We start from the raw sequence: 16710 nt of genomic DNA on the forward strand, positions 1-16710 counted from the left end.
TTTATGACCTCGCCTTCCGGGATTCGCAGGCGCGAGCGCTAGGCGTGATCAGCAACAAACAGCGATCAGCTGCTTCCCTCCTACCTACCCCCGTCAGCGCCCTGGGTCCCCGCGAGGCTCCTGGGTGCGACCGGCCCCAGGGTGGGGGCGGGAGCGGCGGCCGTACTAGGAGGAATACGGCGGCCCGGCTGGGCGGTTTCCCGCCGCCGCCGGTGAATGAGTCCGACTGCGCTGCCGCCGCCGCCCGTGTGCAAACTGCGGCCGTGTCCCCTGCGCCAGGCCCGGAGCCTTCGCTCGGAGACCCCAGCGAGTGCGCGGGACACCCTCAGCCTCGGGCCACCATCCCCGGCCAGGTGAGTTCAGGGACCACACCATGTTCCGTGGGGGCTGCTAGGACCCCAGCCCCATCCCAAGCTAAGATCGGAGGAGGAGGATGGAGGGGAGCGGAGAAGAGGGGTCAGCCGGCTGCTCTGTCAGTCCGCAGACTCCCCTTCTCTCCCTTCCCCCACCCGCTTATCCTGACCCTCAACCCAGGGAGAAGCCACAGGTGGGTGGGAGCCAGAGGGGGGGGTGGAGCTGGGACACTGGGGGGTGCACCCATACCCTGGGGTGTCTTCCCTGGGGCCTGAGCGCGGAAACCTTTAGAAAGCGCTTTGAGATCCTCAAAGTGAGGGTGGGGTCAGGAGAGGGGCCGCTGTCCCTTGGGGTTTCTCTAGAGTGGGAGCGCCCCCCCCTCAGCTTCCGTTTCACGTGGAAGTTAAGCACGTCCCTCTGGGCGAGGAGGATAGGGGAGCGCCCCCCCCCACCCCGGTCCTGGGCGCTGTCCAGGCTCCCTCCCCCCAGACAAGAGCCCCTCTTTCAGCCCCCAGAGCAGGGTGCCTGCAGCTCCTGACCTCTGCGTCTCTTCCCAGACTCTGCAGGCCCCTCCTGGTCTCCTGCCTGCCGCCTCTATGAAGAAAACCAACATGTGGTTCCTGGAGCGGCTTCGGGGGTCCGGGGAGAATGGTGGTGCTGGGGGCGAGGGGGGGGACAAGGCCTCCAAGGGGCCTCTATACAGCAACGTGCTCACGCCCGACAAGATCCCCGACTTCTTCATCCCCCCCAAGCTGCCCGCCAGCCCCGCAGAGCCTGAGGGGCAGGCTGAGCCTGGCCTGCCTCCTTTGGAGCAGAAGCTGGCCTCTGCTGTGCCCCGCCGAGTCCCCCGGAGTCCCCGGCTGCCCACCAAGCTGGCAGCTGAGAGCAAGAGCCTGCTGAAGGCGGCCACCCGGCACGTGATCCAGATCGAGAGCGCTGAAGACTGGCCAGCCGAGGAGGCTGCCACCAATGCTGACCCCCAGGCCCAGAGTGCCATGTCCTTGCCCTCGGTGCCCAAGGCCCAGACGTCTTATGGCTTCGCTACGCTGGCTGAGAGCCCCCACACGCGACGCAAGGAGTCCCTGTTCCACAGCGAGCACGGGGCCCTGGCCCAGGTGGGCTCCCCAGGTGCTGGGCGCCGTCGGGGGGGTGCCAAGGCCAATGGGGGCGACGGGGTGCCCAGGGAGGCCAGCGGGGCCCTCATGAGCCCCAGCCGCTACTTCAGCGGTGGAGAGAGTGACACCGGGTCCTCCGCTGAGTCTTCCCCATTCGGGTCCCCTCTGCTCTCGCGCTCGGTGTCGCTGCTCAAAGGCTTTGCCCAGGACAGCCAAGCCAAAGTGAGCCAGCTCAAGCATTCGGTGGGCCGCCACGGCTCCCTGTCGGCCGACGACAGCACGCCGGACACCAGCCCTGGGGCTCGGCGCCGCCTGACCCGCAGGGCCACTCCGGAGCCAGGCCCTGAGCCAGGCCAGACGCCCCGTGCAGAGCACACGGTGCGCATGGGTGCACGTGGCAGCGTGAGGCTGGTGGCCGAGTACGAGGCGGCCCAGGCGCGCTTGCGGGTGCGCGTGCTGGCCGCCGAGGGCCTATATGACCGCCTGTGCGATGCGCGCAGCATCAACTGCTGCGTCGGCCTGTGCCTGGTCCCCGGAAAGCTGCAGAAGCAGCGCAGCACCATCATCAAGAACAGTCGCCACCCGGTCTTCAACGAGGACTTCTTTTTTGACGGCCTCGGGCCAGCCTGCGTCCGGAAACTGGCCCTCAGAATCAAGGTGGTCAACAAAGGCAGCAGCCTGAAGCGGGACACGCTGCTTGGGGAGAAGGAGCTGCCCCTGACCTCCCTGCTCCCCTTCTTGTAAAGGCTCTTTGCTGCCCCTTCCTTCATCCCTCCCGTGGGTGCCCAGGGTAGACCCTGCCTCCCTCCCCACCCAAACCCTACCAGGCAGGAGGCCAGTTGACCTGGGCTGAAGGGGGAGGTGGGTTTAAACTCAGGCTGGTCTGGGCCTGACGCTGCAGTGGGCGCCCGGGCTTTCCTGGGTTGATGATGGTGGCCAGGATACAATTTTTCATGGGATTAAGTTTTTCAGAGGACAAAGAAAGGGGGCTGCTGGGTAAGAGAAAGGGCCATTTGCAGGGCTGAGCATCCCCTGGGCCCCGGGTTTCATGCCAGTGATCTTCAGAATTCTGGAAAGGAGTTCTCAGGGCGCTGGGAACCTGTGCTAGGAGGGTGGCCAACGTGGATCACAGACCTAGAGGTATGCAGTCCTGAGGCGGAGCCAAATCTTTCCCCGTATTGCACGAGTGTCCTCCATCCCCAGGCCTACCAGACACCCCCTAGAAAGCAGTGCCAGGCCTGGGTTCCACAAACAGTGCCCCCATGGGGCTGTGGGAGGCAGCTGTGTGCCTCAGAGCTCAGGCGCAGGACACGCAGATGAAAATGGGAGCAATGGCCCCTCTCCTGTTCCTGGAGCCAGACAGTGCCCCCACCCCCCAACCCCCATGGATGTTTTCTTCCAATATCTACTCTGCTTGCTTTTCGCGCACAGAGCTGCCTGTCCTGTCTGCTGCATCTGCTCAGGACCCCTAGGCCCTGCTGGGGCATCTGGAGCCTCCCTTCCCTGGAGGGGGTTGCTCAGAAGATGCCCAGAGAGCAGCCCCCAGCCCATGGCCTGGCCCTCCCACCCCTTCCAGGCTGCCGTCTCCTCCCCTCTCCTCATGGCCTTGACCTCTGGACGCCAGGGAGTGATGCCCAGTGACTGATGGCCGTGGCTTTTACTCCACGTGTGTAAATAGGTTTTGGTTAGGATAGGTGGGACAAAGGGACAAGGGGACAAAAGGTGGGCTGGGAGGACCCTCGTGGCTTTTCATGCTGCTAGGTGACTGCATGGGTTTGCTTACTGTGTCAACATGTGGGTCCTTGAGTGATTTCTATAGAGGTTTTCCAGCTCTACGAAACAGAAATGATACAGTTTGAAGCAGGGGCCAGCAAGGCCAGGCCGGCTCTGCCCCTTTGTCTTCCCTGGGCTGCCCACAGATGGACCAAGGCAGTTCATGGGGACCTTGGGGTACCCCTCCCTGTTCACACATTGTCCCTCCTGACTGTAGATTTCCAAATCTCACTGGGGGAGGAGGAAAAGGCAGATTTCCCCCAGGGCTGGGGAAAGCACCGGTGCACCCTGGAGACTAAGATGGAGGAGCCCTGGGAGCTGGGGACCCACCAGCCTCTGTCCTGTGCCTGTTCCTTCATGCTACTGCTCCTGGCTTTGTAGGGGCTCCCCCTTCACTCTGGAACCTGGGAACCACCAGGGCCAGGCTTATGGGCTAAGGAGGCAGACAGAGGGCCCTGCTTGGAGAGCACACCCCTCCCCTGCTCTGATCCTGACCTCTCCCTGCATTTTATATGCCCCTGCACTGTTTCATATCTCTGTATTCGAAGTCGACTCTGCGTAAACCTTTAAGACACCCTCCCCAAGTGTGTTTGTTTATAAATGCTGTTTTTAGTGCAATAAAGGTGTTTGGGGAATGAGGGGGCGGAGATCTGCCTTCTTGGCTGTTTAATAACAAGAGAGGAATTCTGCCTGGAATTCCAGGGAGGAGGGGGGCCCCCAGGCCCTGTCGTAACAACAGCTGACATTCACTCAGCAGATGTCTACGTGATGGCCCCTGAGGGGGCCACCCACATCCTCACCTGCCCAAGAAACCCTAGCCAATGGGAGCCAGGACTGGGAGACAGAGGCAGGGTCTGCCCCTTCTCGGCTGTCTACTGGGGACAAAGACTGGACATATGGTGCCATCACCGATGGGCACCCCTGCGGATGAGTCAGCTGCCAAAATGGGAGTGCCCTCATGGACCTACTCCTCGTTCTCATCTATTCTGCCCCAGCCCCTGCTACCACACAGGAATCAGAAAGCAAGCGTTTTGGCCAAGAGCCCAGTCCCCACCCTTGTGTCAACCACAGCCCCCCCCAGCGCGGGCACGTCTCTCCCCGCAGATCCCCCAGTCCAGGGCCCTGTCTCCTGCTCTGACTCCAGGTCCTGCTCCTTCTCTTCTTATTCCCAATGGGGCGCAGACTTCCAGTGCTGTCAGGAAGCCACCAGGAGCCTCTGTGTGGGGTTGGAGTCCTCAGCAGCCCTCCACCCGCTGACTGCCGCCAACTGAGCCTTGCTAACAAGGCCTGGTTGGGTCCCAGGATGTGTTGCCAGGGCAACCAGGCACCTTCTAGCCTCTGCCCCACCAGCCACTCAGCACTGGGCAGCCTGTGTGTATGCGGGTGTGTGACTAAGTGCATACAACCATGTGTTTCTGCACATGTGTGACCATGTGTGTGCCCTTATGCACACATGTATGTTAGTATGGTGACATGCATGCAGGAGTGCAGTCGTGTTTGTGCACAAGTGTCTTGGTGTGTAACCATGTGAGTACATATATGAACATGAGTGAAGCCATGCATGTCAGCAAGTGTGTGTGCATGTGTGCTTGCATGCCCACATGTGCTGTTTGCAGTATGGAGCCATGTGAGAGTGTGTGTGTGTGTGTGTGTGTGTGTGTGTGTGTACGCGCTGTGGTTGCCCTGTGTCCCAAAAGGACATATGGAGACCCGCAGCTTGCGAAGACCCCCCTCCCGCCTCTCTCCATGCTGGTTCCCTGCTGGGATCCAGCCTATGTCCTCTCACTCTGCCTCTTCCTCAGGGCAGCCCCCACCCCAATGAGGTTAGGCCCCTTTGATATTCCTTGTCACGGCCATACACTGCCTTATGACATCGGTCCAATCATAATGTTTGCACCTGCAGCATCCCAGTGCTCAGTCCATGGTACAAATGAAGGTGGCACCAGCACTCTCTCCTCCCAGCTGGGCCACCATCCTGAGCCTTCCTACTTTTAGAAGGGCCACGGGCATCCAGGGCAACCACTAGCAGCAGACACCTGATATGGTGCAAATCACAGAACGATGCCCCTTTCTCAGAGTGGAGCCAGCACAGTGCACAGCGCAGCTAAGCATGAGGAGACAGATGCCTGGAGACCTCATGGACACCTGGATCCAGCTGTGCCTGAAATCCACAACTGCACATTTTAGTTCAGAGGGCCAATAAAGTCCCTTCTTTGTTTAAGCCATTTGACTTTTTTTCCCTTCATTCGCAGCCAAGGAACACTGATACAGTATGTCCAGTATGAAGGAGGAGGAAGAGCGTGGAGCTAGGTGTGCCCCACTATGACAGGAAGCCTAGAGAGTGTGGCCCAGGATGAAAGGAGGGAGCCTCCATCAGGGCATTAGTCAGGGAGGGCTTTGCAGAAGGAGCAGGACCTGAAACAAAGTGGCATGGGGCAGCCGGCACATTCTGGAGGAAGGGAAGGGGCTGTAATCCAGCGCACTGTGGGCTTCTACTCCACCGCAGCCTGGCCGCACTGCCCATCCAATCCGTCCACCTCCTTCACCTGCCACCCCGCTTGGAAATCTTCCAGGCTCATCATGGCCCCACACCCTGCCCCACAGCCCATGCCCCCTTCCTGGCGCCTTGGCTCTTATGGAGCTGGCCTGCGGGCACATCTGGGAACCTGCAAATCTGAACTTCGACCTGCCAGGGAGTGGCCCATGACTTTCTACTCCGCGGTGTGGCCCCAGGCTAGTCATGTGGCTTGTCTGAGTCTCAGGGTCCCCATCAGCAACACTTCAGCCCAGAAGAGGCCCAGGCTCCTGTGTGGTAAGAGCTTATGCACAGGCGCGTTTGTGGGAAGCAGGCCAGCACAGTGTGATAATTAATATAATCACATTAGGATGATAATTGTAGGCTACCATAAGACCCTTGGGGGCCGGGCCTTCCTTGGCCTCCCTGTGCGGGGGTGGGATGGGGGGGAAGGGGCCTTTCCCCGCTGCACCCCTTGCCCCCAGTGTGGGATTCAATTAAGCTTTTGTTTTCTTCTCAGCTCCTCTGCAGGGGGTAGGGGCTGGCCCCCTCAGTCCACCCCCACTCCCGCACAGACAGGAGGAGAAAAATGACTTGAATAAAAAGGAACGGCACGGGAGCCTGCGTGTGTGCGCCCTCTCCAGGGGGCTCGGGCCGCCCATACCCCCATCCCCTCACACCCCCTCCCTGGTGGAGGTTGGGAGCATGGGGCGGGTGTGCACTGTTGTCCCTGAGAAAGAAAAAAGCTACCGAGAAGGGCTCCTTGTGGCTCACTGGGCTCAAATTTAAAAGCAGAGCTTCTCACACAAACTGGACCTGAGAGAGAAGCTGGGACTGACCCACCTGTGGGCACTGTGTTCCTGCCATCCAGCCCTTATAAAGGGGTTCCTGGAATTCTATTTCAACCAATAGGACTGAGGCTTTCCCCATCTGCAGCAGAGCCTGCAGCTATATTCTCATTAGCATCTTCACCAACCAATCAGAGTGGCTCCATTCTGACCAATCAGGACAGCACCTTTTGGATCAATCAAACTGTGATGATTTGGAGTCTTCATTTGCACCAGGATGGACCAATCAGGGACCAGGGGTGGGACTTCTGTCTCTATAAAGGCAGCTCTGGTTTTGGGAGCATACTTTCCCCTTCCACCAAAGGTTGAGGGCTGTGTTTCTTGGTCATGTTGTTGGTGCAGAACTGTCTCTCGGGAGAGGGGCCTTGCCCAGGGGCTACTTCATCCAGGTGCCATTCCACTAGTGAGCTGTCTGTTTTCACTGAATGAGATTTCCTTCACTGAACTCCAAATTGGGGGTTCCTGTTGGTGCTGAATTGGTACAAATGACCATGGGCTGAAACCAGCTGCAAAAGTGCCTCCAGTGCTCACAGCTGGCTTCCTTGCTCTCTGGGCCTCAGTTTACCCCCTCTGGACAATGGAGATGTTACAGGCACTACCCTTTAGGATTACATAAAATATGTATACACAGTGCAGGGCCCATATGGTGAGAGGATGATGCCTTGAGTCTTCACCAGGACTCTGCCAGCCCCATTTTCACATGGGGAAACTGAGGAATAGGCAAAAATGACCTGCCCAAAGCCACCCAGCTCGCAGGTGGCAGGATGGCAATTTGAACCAGGGCTGTGTGCAGACCAAGCCCTTCAGCTCACTCACACTGCCTTCTTACATCCCTGCAGGCTCATCCTTGCAAGAGGCCCCCTGCCCTTCAAGCCCTGCTTGAGCCACAGGGCCTGGGTTTGAATTCTGACAAGCCACTCTCTCTGCTGTGACTTAGTTTCCTCTTCAGTACCCTATATCCTACTCTGTGCATACGGGCAAGGGTGGAGGCCTTTGGGGTAAATCTCTGCCTTATACTCCCTCACTTGCCCAGAGACAGGATGTCAAGTCTCTGGGATACGCTGGGATGGAATGTGGGCGGTGGGGGATCCTGCTGGACCCCTGTCTCTCAGTCCCACTCACTCCCACCCCCCAGCAAACCCAGAAGGCTCTGCCGTCCCTGAAAAGAACGAGCTGCACACAGCAGCCTGGATGGACCTCAGCACTGATGTTGAGTGAGAGAGCTGGGCGCAGGAAAACACGCCGTGCAATTCCATTCACTAGAAGTTCAAGAACAGGCAATGTGACTACACTGACTGGAGTCGGATGGCTGCCACCCATGGTGCAGTGACTATGGTGACAGGGCTGAGGACGGCCTCTGGGGAGCTCTCACCGTCAACATTTTCATCTAAGTGGTGGTTGCTGTGGTGTTTATAAATGTTCACTGAGCTCATAAGGGCTCATAATATATTTTTAAAAGTTCTTACAACTCAGTAACAAAAAGAAAAACAATCCAACTAAAAAGTGGGCAAAGGACCTGAATAGACACTTCCCCAAAGAGAAATGACCCACAAGCCCATGAAAAGATGCTCCGTGTCGTTAGTCATCAGGAAATGCCGATCAAACCCATGAGAATGTACTAATTCACATCCATAGGATGGCTGTGATCAGGAAAATGAACACTAACAAGTACTGGTGAGGATGTGGAAAAACTGGAAGCTTACTCCCTGTTGGTGGGAATGCAGAACAGTGCGGCTGCTGTGGACAACAGGTGGGCACTTCCTCCAAAAGTTCCACATGGAATTACTGTGTGCCCCAGCAATTTCCCTCCTGGGTGTACCCCACAGGTACAGTCCTCAAACAAAAACTTGTACATTAATGTTCATGACAACGTTATTCACAACAGCCAAAAGGTGGAAACAGCCCAAGTGTTCATCAATGGATGGATGGGTAAATGGCCCATCCACACACTGGGGTGTCACCCGGCCGTGAAAAGGAGGGAGGCGCTGACAGTCTTCACAACGTGGATGGACCCTGAACACACGGGGCTCATGAGAGAAGCCAGACACACAAGGCCACACAGGGTGTGATTCCACTTATGGGAAATGTCCAGAACAGGTGCGTCCACAGACCAGGGGCTGGGGAAGGGGTGGGGGTGACTGCTCATGGGGATAGGGCTTCTTCTTGGGGTGATGGAATGTCCTGGAATTAGATGAGAGGTGCTGACTGCACATTGTGAATGTCGTAAATGACATGAATCATTCATTTTAAAATGTTTAGTTTTATTTTTTGTGACTTCTTCAATTTTTAAAAAAGTTTGCTGAGCTTGATACACTTATGATTTGCATACTTTACTGTATATAAGCTATATTTCAATAAAAAGGATATTAAAAAAGTTCCCAGAACCTGCCCACTTCTCTGTCCTTTTCAGTCCTTGCTGAGATTGGGCACCACCATCCACTCTGTCCACATCATCCCTCAGCCACCATCCCTTCTGGCATCACCTTTCTCTCCCCATGCTGACCACGTTCTGTTCTTTCCCACAGTCACCAGAGGACATCAAGGAAAACCAAGTTCACGTGTCCCTGCTCTACTCACCGCCCTCCATGGCTCCCACACCCCTTGGAGTAAAAGCCTAAGTCCTCCTGCGCACAGGGGACCCTGCGTGACCTGCCTTGTCACCTCCCTGCTCTCTCCTCCTCTCTCTCCCCTCACTCACTCTGCTTCAGCCACATGGGTCTCCCTGCTGTTCCCCCAACATGCCAGACACAGACCTGCCCCAGGGCCTTTGCACATGCTGTGCCTGCTTCCTGATGTTCCCTTTTCTCCTGATGTTTCCACAGACCTCCATAGGACCTTCAGTGCAGAAAGGCCTTCCTCTTACCCTTCTTTATTTTCTTTCTAGCACTCTAGGAGGGCCAGGACCACCTCCCTCCTGTCTTTCTAGGTCTAGAACAGTGCCTGGCACGTAGTAGGTGCTTGACAAATATTTGCTGAATGAATGATCCAGTGAATGACAATCAACCAGCTAAGAGACTGCATTTTCCTAAGAAGTCGGCAATGTGAGTAGCAGAGGTCAGGCGTCCTGCCACCTCCAGAGGCAGTTGCAGATGGCCCCACCCCAGCTCATGGGAAGGGCTGTTTCGTGGTCATACTAATGAGTGTTTTAACTGTACGATGATTAGCGTGGGTCAATGGGTGAGCAGCTCAAAAATTACACCAGCACATGCAGCACATATGTGGGTGCCCATCTGGGCCACGTCCTGCACGTGTCCGCCCTCACGTGGCCCCTCTGCAGGCCAGGGCAGCCCTCCCGTGCATGTGCATGCCTGGCACTGGCATCTGCCCACTCACGGGGTGGCAGGCGGGTCCTGTGAAGTCCCGGCCCCTTGTAATGGGGTGTGCCAGCCCCTCGCTGCGTTCTGACCTTGCTGTCTTCACAAGGTCCCTCCACGTTCCAACATACCTCACCTCTGAGCCTTTACTCTGTGTGTGCTCCCTGCCAGTGCACTGTCTCCCATTTCCCATAACTCCCTCCCTCCCATCTTTGTGCAAAGTCCCCTTCATGGTAAGACCACCCACCCCATGACCGCCTTATTTAACCTGCCCCCACACCACCTCGAGCCCATGCTGGTTTGCTCCCCTCTTGACACTGCCCGTGTGTGTGTGTGTGTGTGTGTGTGTGTGTGTGTGTGTGTTTGTCTCCTTGCTAAGATGTCAGCTCCAGGGTAGAGGAATTAGTCAGTTTTGTTCACAGCTGGCTCCGCCCTTTGCCAGCATGCACAGAGTAGGCACCCAGTGTATGCTTAAAGTGTGTGTGAGTGACTGACTGACTGGGAACATGGCCAGCTCTTCCTGGAAGTGTCTGCATCTGGCCAGTGCTTCCCGGTGGGTTGAGTGGTACCCCAGGAGGAAGGGGTCCATATCATTGTCTCCCTGCCCAAGATTCCCTCTGTACTCATCCCCTGGGCGGCTGCACCAAATGGCTGCACAGTGGGCAGCTTAGACAACAGAGACTTACCTCTCACAGCTCTGGGGCCAGAAGTCCAAAATCAAGGTGTCGGCAGGACTGTTCCTTCTGGGCTATCTGGGGAACACTCTGGTCCAGGCCCCTCTCCCAGCTTCTGGTGATGCCTGCCGTCCTTGATGGCCCTTAGCTTCAATCCATTGCTTCTGTCCTTCTTCTGACCTTCTGGCCTTTGACCTTTTCCATGTGTCTGTGTCCACATTTCCCTCTTCTCATCGGGACACCAGTTACTGGATTTAGGGGCCACCCTACTCCAGTACAGCCTCGTCTTAACTGGGTTACATTTCCAAACTCCCTGTTTTCACATAAGGTCACATCCACAGGTGTAGGGACTTGGGACTTGAATGTATCCGGAGGGCACAATTCAACCCGCAACACCCTGCTCGTCCTCAGCTCTTACATTGGATTCTGGGCCTGTTTACAGCAGGAGAGTCAAGTCATGCACTTCACAAGTTTACATTTTGATATAATTTCAAACGTACAGAAAATTTAAAGATATGTACCAGAAACTCCTGTAGACTCTGTCCAGATTCCCCAGTGGGATGTGTTTTGCCCTATTTGCTGTACGGTCTGCATCTACCTGTTACCTATGTGCATATATATACATAAACTGATATGCATTTCCTGAACCATTTAAGATGACATTGGAGGTGCGATGACCTTTCACTCACAAACACATCACCATATATTTTCTAAAAACCAAATTTTCTTTTATAACCCAGTACAGTTATCAAGGTTGAGAAATTTCACATTGAAACTATCTCATATCTGACCCAATGATGTCTCACTAGGGGGCCTTGGTAACCGAGCAGGTTGCCATGACAACAGATGCTGGCAGCCAGGTCAGCAGACAACAGCTCAGAGGAGCCAGCCTGGAGGATGGGGGCCCCCACCAAGCTTAGGGATGCTCAGAGTTAATAGAGCCTTGGGGACCACTGACAGTGAAATTCCCCTTGGTCCTCTTAGATCAGCTGGGGGTGTGGGGTCGGGACTTGAAAGTGTCTTTTTGGGGAGACGCAATTCAACCCAGTCCAAGTACAGTGTAAATTCCTGGGGGCACGGGGTTTAGACATTAGCTGAGTTACTGTTGGGCAAGGCAGTGGTATCTGGTGGTGGACAACCCGTCCATGTTGGGCATCTCCAAGCTGCCCCTCACCCTGCAGGCCTTCTGTGACTGCCCCATACACATGGTGACACCCCCCCCCACTTGCTCCGTCTCTCATGCTTCCAGGATTGTAGTCCGCCCACCAACCTCCTTCCTTGAGGATAGAAGCTGACGTCCAGTCCCCACCCCACGTGACTCTGGGAAACCCATCCTACCTGGGTGCTGCTTAAAACCCTCACTGGTGTCCCACCCCGTTGCTGGGGTAAGCTTATGTGTGGACCTGTGACTCCCTTCTGGCCAATAAAACGTGAGGGAGGTGGGGTGGCTTCTAGAAGCTACTGCATTCCATTCTGTGGCTCATGATGTCTTCAACTTGTAGACTTACTTGTCACGCTGCCATCTCTGGTTCTCTCTCTTCTGCCTCCTACTTCCTCTTATAAGGGCCCTTGTGTTACATTGAGCCATCAGATAATCTAGGATCATCTCCCATCTCTCATGGTCAGCCAATTAGCAACTTTAGTACTTCCTCGGTTTCCCCTTGACATACAAAAGGACACATGTACAGGTTTTGGGGATCCGGGTGTGGACATTTTGGGGGGTTGTTATTCTGCTTATCACAGGTTTCCTTGCTCCTAAAAGGGAGGCCCAGGAAAATGGTCCCTTTCTGCCTGTGGCCATTGCAGCTTCATGATGAGATGTTTCGAGCAGCTGCAGCCATTTTGGTGCCCAGCTGAGGATGAATATCATAGAAAAGGAGGCACAGCCAAGAAAACCGTGGAGCAGCACAGTGGAGAGGAGCCCAGGAGCCTCTTTTCGGAGGAGATAACACTTTGCCTCATCGCTTACGCCCGTCTGAGGCAGGATTTTTAGTTGCTTTACAGCCAAAGACATCTACAGAGAAGACTTTTAGCTTCCCCTTAGAGGCCTTGGGAATCTGGGTGTGCGTCTCTCCAGCCTTCTTTGTGACGAAGCATGGCCCTGTGATCACGTGTCAGCCAATGGGATGTGAGCAAGAGTGGTTGAGCCTTCAAAAGTAAGGAGTACTGGGGCTGGCCCAGTGGCTCAGGTGGCTAGAGCTCCGTGCTCCTAACTCCAAAAACTGCCAGATCGATTCCCGCATGGGCCAGTGGGCTCTCAACCACAAGGTTGCCAGTTCAATTCCTCGAGTCCCGCAAGGGATGGTGGGCAGCGCCCCCTACAACTAAGATTGAACACGGCACCTTGAGCTGAGCTGCCACTGAGCTCCCAGATGGCTCAGTTGGTTGGAGTGCGTGCTCTCAACAACAAGGTTGCCAGTTCAACTCCTCAACTTTTGGACTCCGACTATCTATCGCAAGGGATGGTGGGCTCCACCCCCTGCAACTAACAACGGCAACTGGACCTGGAGCTGAGCTGCGCCCTCCACAACTAAGACTGAAAGGACAACAACTTGACTTGGAAAAAAGTCCTGGAAGTACACACTGTTCCCCAATAAAGTCCTGTTCCCCTAAAAAAATGGTAAGGAGTACTAAACCTAGAAACTATCCAAGTTCCTGTCAGCAGTGTAATGGACAGAAAAATCGTGGTGCGTCCACTCAGTGGCTGGCTTCCCAGCCATGAGAAGGAACATGGACAAACTACACAGACACACTTTTGAGCTTAAGAAGCCAGACAGAAAATAACATAAACACCAAAAAAAAAAAATTATATTTTATAAAGTGAAAACCAGCCAAAACCTATCAGTGTTGTTAGAAGTCAGGACGGTGATTGTCCTGGGAGAGGGGAGAAGGAGGGGTCTGGGGGCTTTGGGGCTGTTGCATGGCGCTGGTCTGTTGTGGAAAGCCCTGCACTTAGGGTACATGGTATCTGACACTGAAAAGGAAAAAGAAAATGCCAAGAGGACGGGCCTAGTTGTCCTCCCCCTTCTGTGTGGCACTGGGCATGGGCTGCAGGTACCCAGACTTCTGCAAGGAAGAAAGGAGCTTCTGTTTTAAGAAGCCACGACCCCCTGGGTCTTTGCTGCCACTGTGAAACCACTTGCCTCTGGAGAAAGATGAACTGTCCTCGTTGCGTCCGAGAAATCAAGCCCAGGCAGTGCTCTTGCAGGGTGGAAGTTTCTTAAACACGACTGAGCAATGCTTTGCTGCTTTAGCAAGAGCAGATGGTGTATGTTTCATCCTACTGTTAGTGATGGGACATACCACACCAGGCCTCACTCGGGGCCACTCAGCGATGGGGACACCTGTGGTTGTCACGACTGGGGTGCTCCTGGCATCGAGTGGGTGGGGCAAGGGATGCTGCTGGACCCCGCCGGACAGCCCAGGACGGCCCACAGAGATGACCCAAGCATCCACAGCACTGAGCCAGAGACACCCGCTGTACATTAAGGGACATGCAGCAGATGGAGGCCCCGCGCCGCCTCCAGGGCTCTTCTGAGAGCAAGGCATCATCCACGGGCCTCACTGGGCTCTTGGCGTCTTCACCACCGGAGTAGGGGAAGTGACGGCGCCCACGGCTGCCTTTCCCAGGACAGCCATGCTGACTCCCGCCCGGCTCACGTATCCCCTGCGTTTTGGGAAAACTAGTTAGTGTTAGGCCGAGCGCGGGGCGGAGGAGCTTTGCGCATCACTGTCTCTGTCACTCCTTGAGTCTCCATGGGAACCAGATTGTGCTGGAAAGGCAGCCATGGAGGGGGTGTTGGTTCTGAGTCCTTGCTCCTGCCTCCGCTGGGGCACCCCTTCCCAGAGGCAGGAAGGCACCGGATCCCTCAGCTTTTGCCACAGAAAATGCCCTTCAGTCAAGGGCCTTTTCCATCATTGCTGAATTTTACAAATACTTAAGAGTCGCAAATGCTGAGCCCTCCCGGAGGCAGCCTAGCGCTGAATGCAATCTTGGGCAATGACTTGGCCTCTCTGTTCGAAATGGTGGTGACAATACTGAAGCCTATCTCGCAGGACGGACTGTGGGGAGGCTTCCAGGAGGCGGTGTCGCGAAGCCCAGCGGAGCGACTCACATGCCCTTGAGAGGGGCGCCCTCTTGCGGCCGCGCTGCGGTACTGCTGCTCATCTCCGGCGCTGTGGTCACTGAAAACCCGCAGTCGGCGGGGCCTGCTCTGGGTGCTGGGAATCCTGGCAGGAGCAAGACTAGGACGGTCCCCGCGCCACGGAAGCCCCGTATTCCAATGGGGCAAAAAGTCAGTTAAAAACGCAATGTGGAATAAGATCATGGTAAATGCTGTGGAACAACCACCTTAAAGTCTCATCGACTCAGCGAGGAAAGCCCTGCTTTAGGTAGGGAAGAGTGTTAGAAGGAGGTGATATTCAAAGTCAAACTGGCAAGACTCAGCCACTTGAAAATTGAGGGGCATACTCGCTGCAGGGTGATGGGGGGGACACAAGGTTGATGGGGGCGTGGGCTTCAGTAGGCCAGCAGCAGATGGCAGGGGGTCTCCCTCCTGAGGCAGACACTTGTCAGGGACACCGCAGGGCTACTGGCTGCTTTGAGAAACTTGTGTAGGGCAGGATTGCTGCAGAGCAGACAGCCCCAAATTGGTGGCTTAACATCATGAAGGAGTGACTGCACGCTGGGGTAGGCTCAGTGTGTCAGCTCTCACTGCACGTAGTCTGTTGAGGCTGGAACTTGGAGGGTGTCCTCTTCCCTCCTGTCTAGGAAGCTCACACACAGAGAAGTCTCCAGGGCTGTCAAGTTTATAGGCTCAGTGATGCCACCAAAGACCTGCCCTTCAGCTCACTGTCCTTGGACAAGCAGGTCTCATGGTCACAGAATGGCCGCCTTAGCTTCAGACATCACAGGCGGCCCCGTAAATAACCAAGAAGTGGAGCCGGGTCTTTTCCTCATGTCTCCTGTCAAGTGAGAGCAGCCATTCCTAGGAGAGCCCTGCAGACGCTCCTCAGGTCTCATTCCCAGAGCAGTCCTGGGAGGGGCAGGACCACTGGTGACTGTAACTGCCAACACTTCCTCTGGTCTGAGCCAAAGCGTCTCTTACCAGGAAGCCACGTGGGATGCAGTCATGTCTGCTCCAGCGCGGAGCTTGCCCCCAATCTAACCACTCACTCAGCTGCTCTTCCCCAGAGCCTTCTGTGGGCCGGGCACCTTCTAGGCACTAGGACATGCAGAATGGGACATCAGCCCCTGGTCTGGGAGGTGACTTTCTACAAGGTCGAGAAGAAAACAAGTCAATATTGTTGTAGATGAGGCCAAACGCCGTGGAGAAATCAAACTAGATGCTGGCACGCAGAGAGACTCGGAAATAGGGCTGCCTTTCTGAGGAGGAGCCTGCCTGGGACGTGTGTGGGCAGAGGGACCAGCAAGTGCAAAAGCACTGAGCAGGGGACATGCCTGGCTTGCTTCTGGAACAGGAAGGCAGTGACAGGGGAGGGTGAGTGAGGGGTCCAGACTGGCAGAGCGTGAGCAGTACCTGGCAATGGGCACCTGCAGAGTGGAATGCGGACACCGAGAATGTGGCCAGGCCATTGTCCTGTTGCCCGGTGACACCTGGGTGATTTGGGAGCAAGAGTGCTGGACTGGGGAGGGCCCTGTCCATGGGGGACCACCGGCAAAGTTTGACTCACAACCACCACTCGGAGGCTAAGGGCAGGTCAGAAAGGGGGCCGGATGATGATGGCCCGGCCCTCCAGAGTGCTGAGCCTGAGAGTCCAGGGTCCAAGGACCCCGAATACCAGGACTTGGATGGTGGGGTGCTGGGCTTCAAAGACCAAGAAGAGGAAATTCCCCCCGAGGAGTTGGCCGGGGAAGAATTCCTGGATGACAGGGACCCAGGAGAGGCCATCCTGCAGCTGGCGAGTGTTCTGGACAAAGATGAGGAGGATGCCGTGCCCGAGATGAGGTGGCAGGGGGTGGACTCGGGTGGAGGGGAGGGAGCAGTGTGCCCGCACCCAGCCCATGGCCCTGGGGCAGTGCCGCAGGCTGGGTCCTCCCGGGGCCATGCGGGCAGCACCCTCACTGGTCTCTGAGGCAAAGTCGGCAAACACAAC

At 56.1% G+C, this 16710-nt stretch overlaps 1 protein-coding gene across 1 annotated transcript; it reads left to right on the plus strand.

The window, feature by feature from the left end:
* The first annotated feature begins 222 nt into the window (after positions 1-222).
* On the plus strand, positions 223-3845 carry C2CD4C (C2 calcium dependent domain containing 4C). The gene is made up of 2 exons (XM_081076404.1): positions 223-353; positions 912-3845. Exon 2 carries the CDS (start codon positions 951-953, stop codon positions 2211-2213), a length of 1263 nt encoding a protein of 420 aa, XP_080932530.1. The 5' UTR covers positions 223-353; positions 912-950; the 3' UTR covers positions 2214-3845.
* The last annotated feature ends 12865 nt before the right edge of the window (positions 3846-16710 follow it).

This window comes from Rhinolophus hipposideros (assembly GCF_964194185.1).
Source record: "Rhinolophus hipposideros genome assembly, chromosome: 16".
Lineage (NCBI taxonomy): Eukaryota > Metazoa > Chordata > Mammalia > Chiroptera > Rhinolophidae > Rhinolophus > Rhinolophus hipposideros.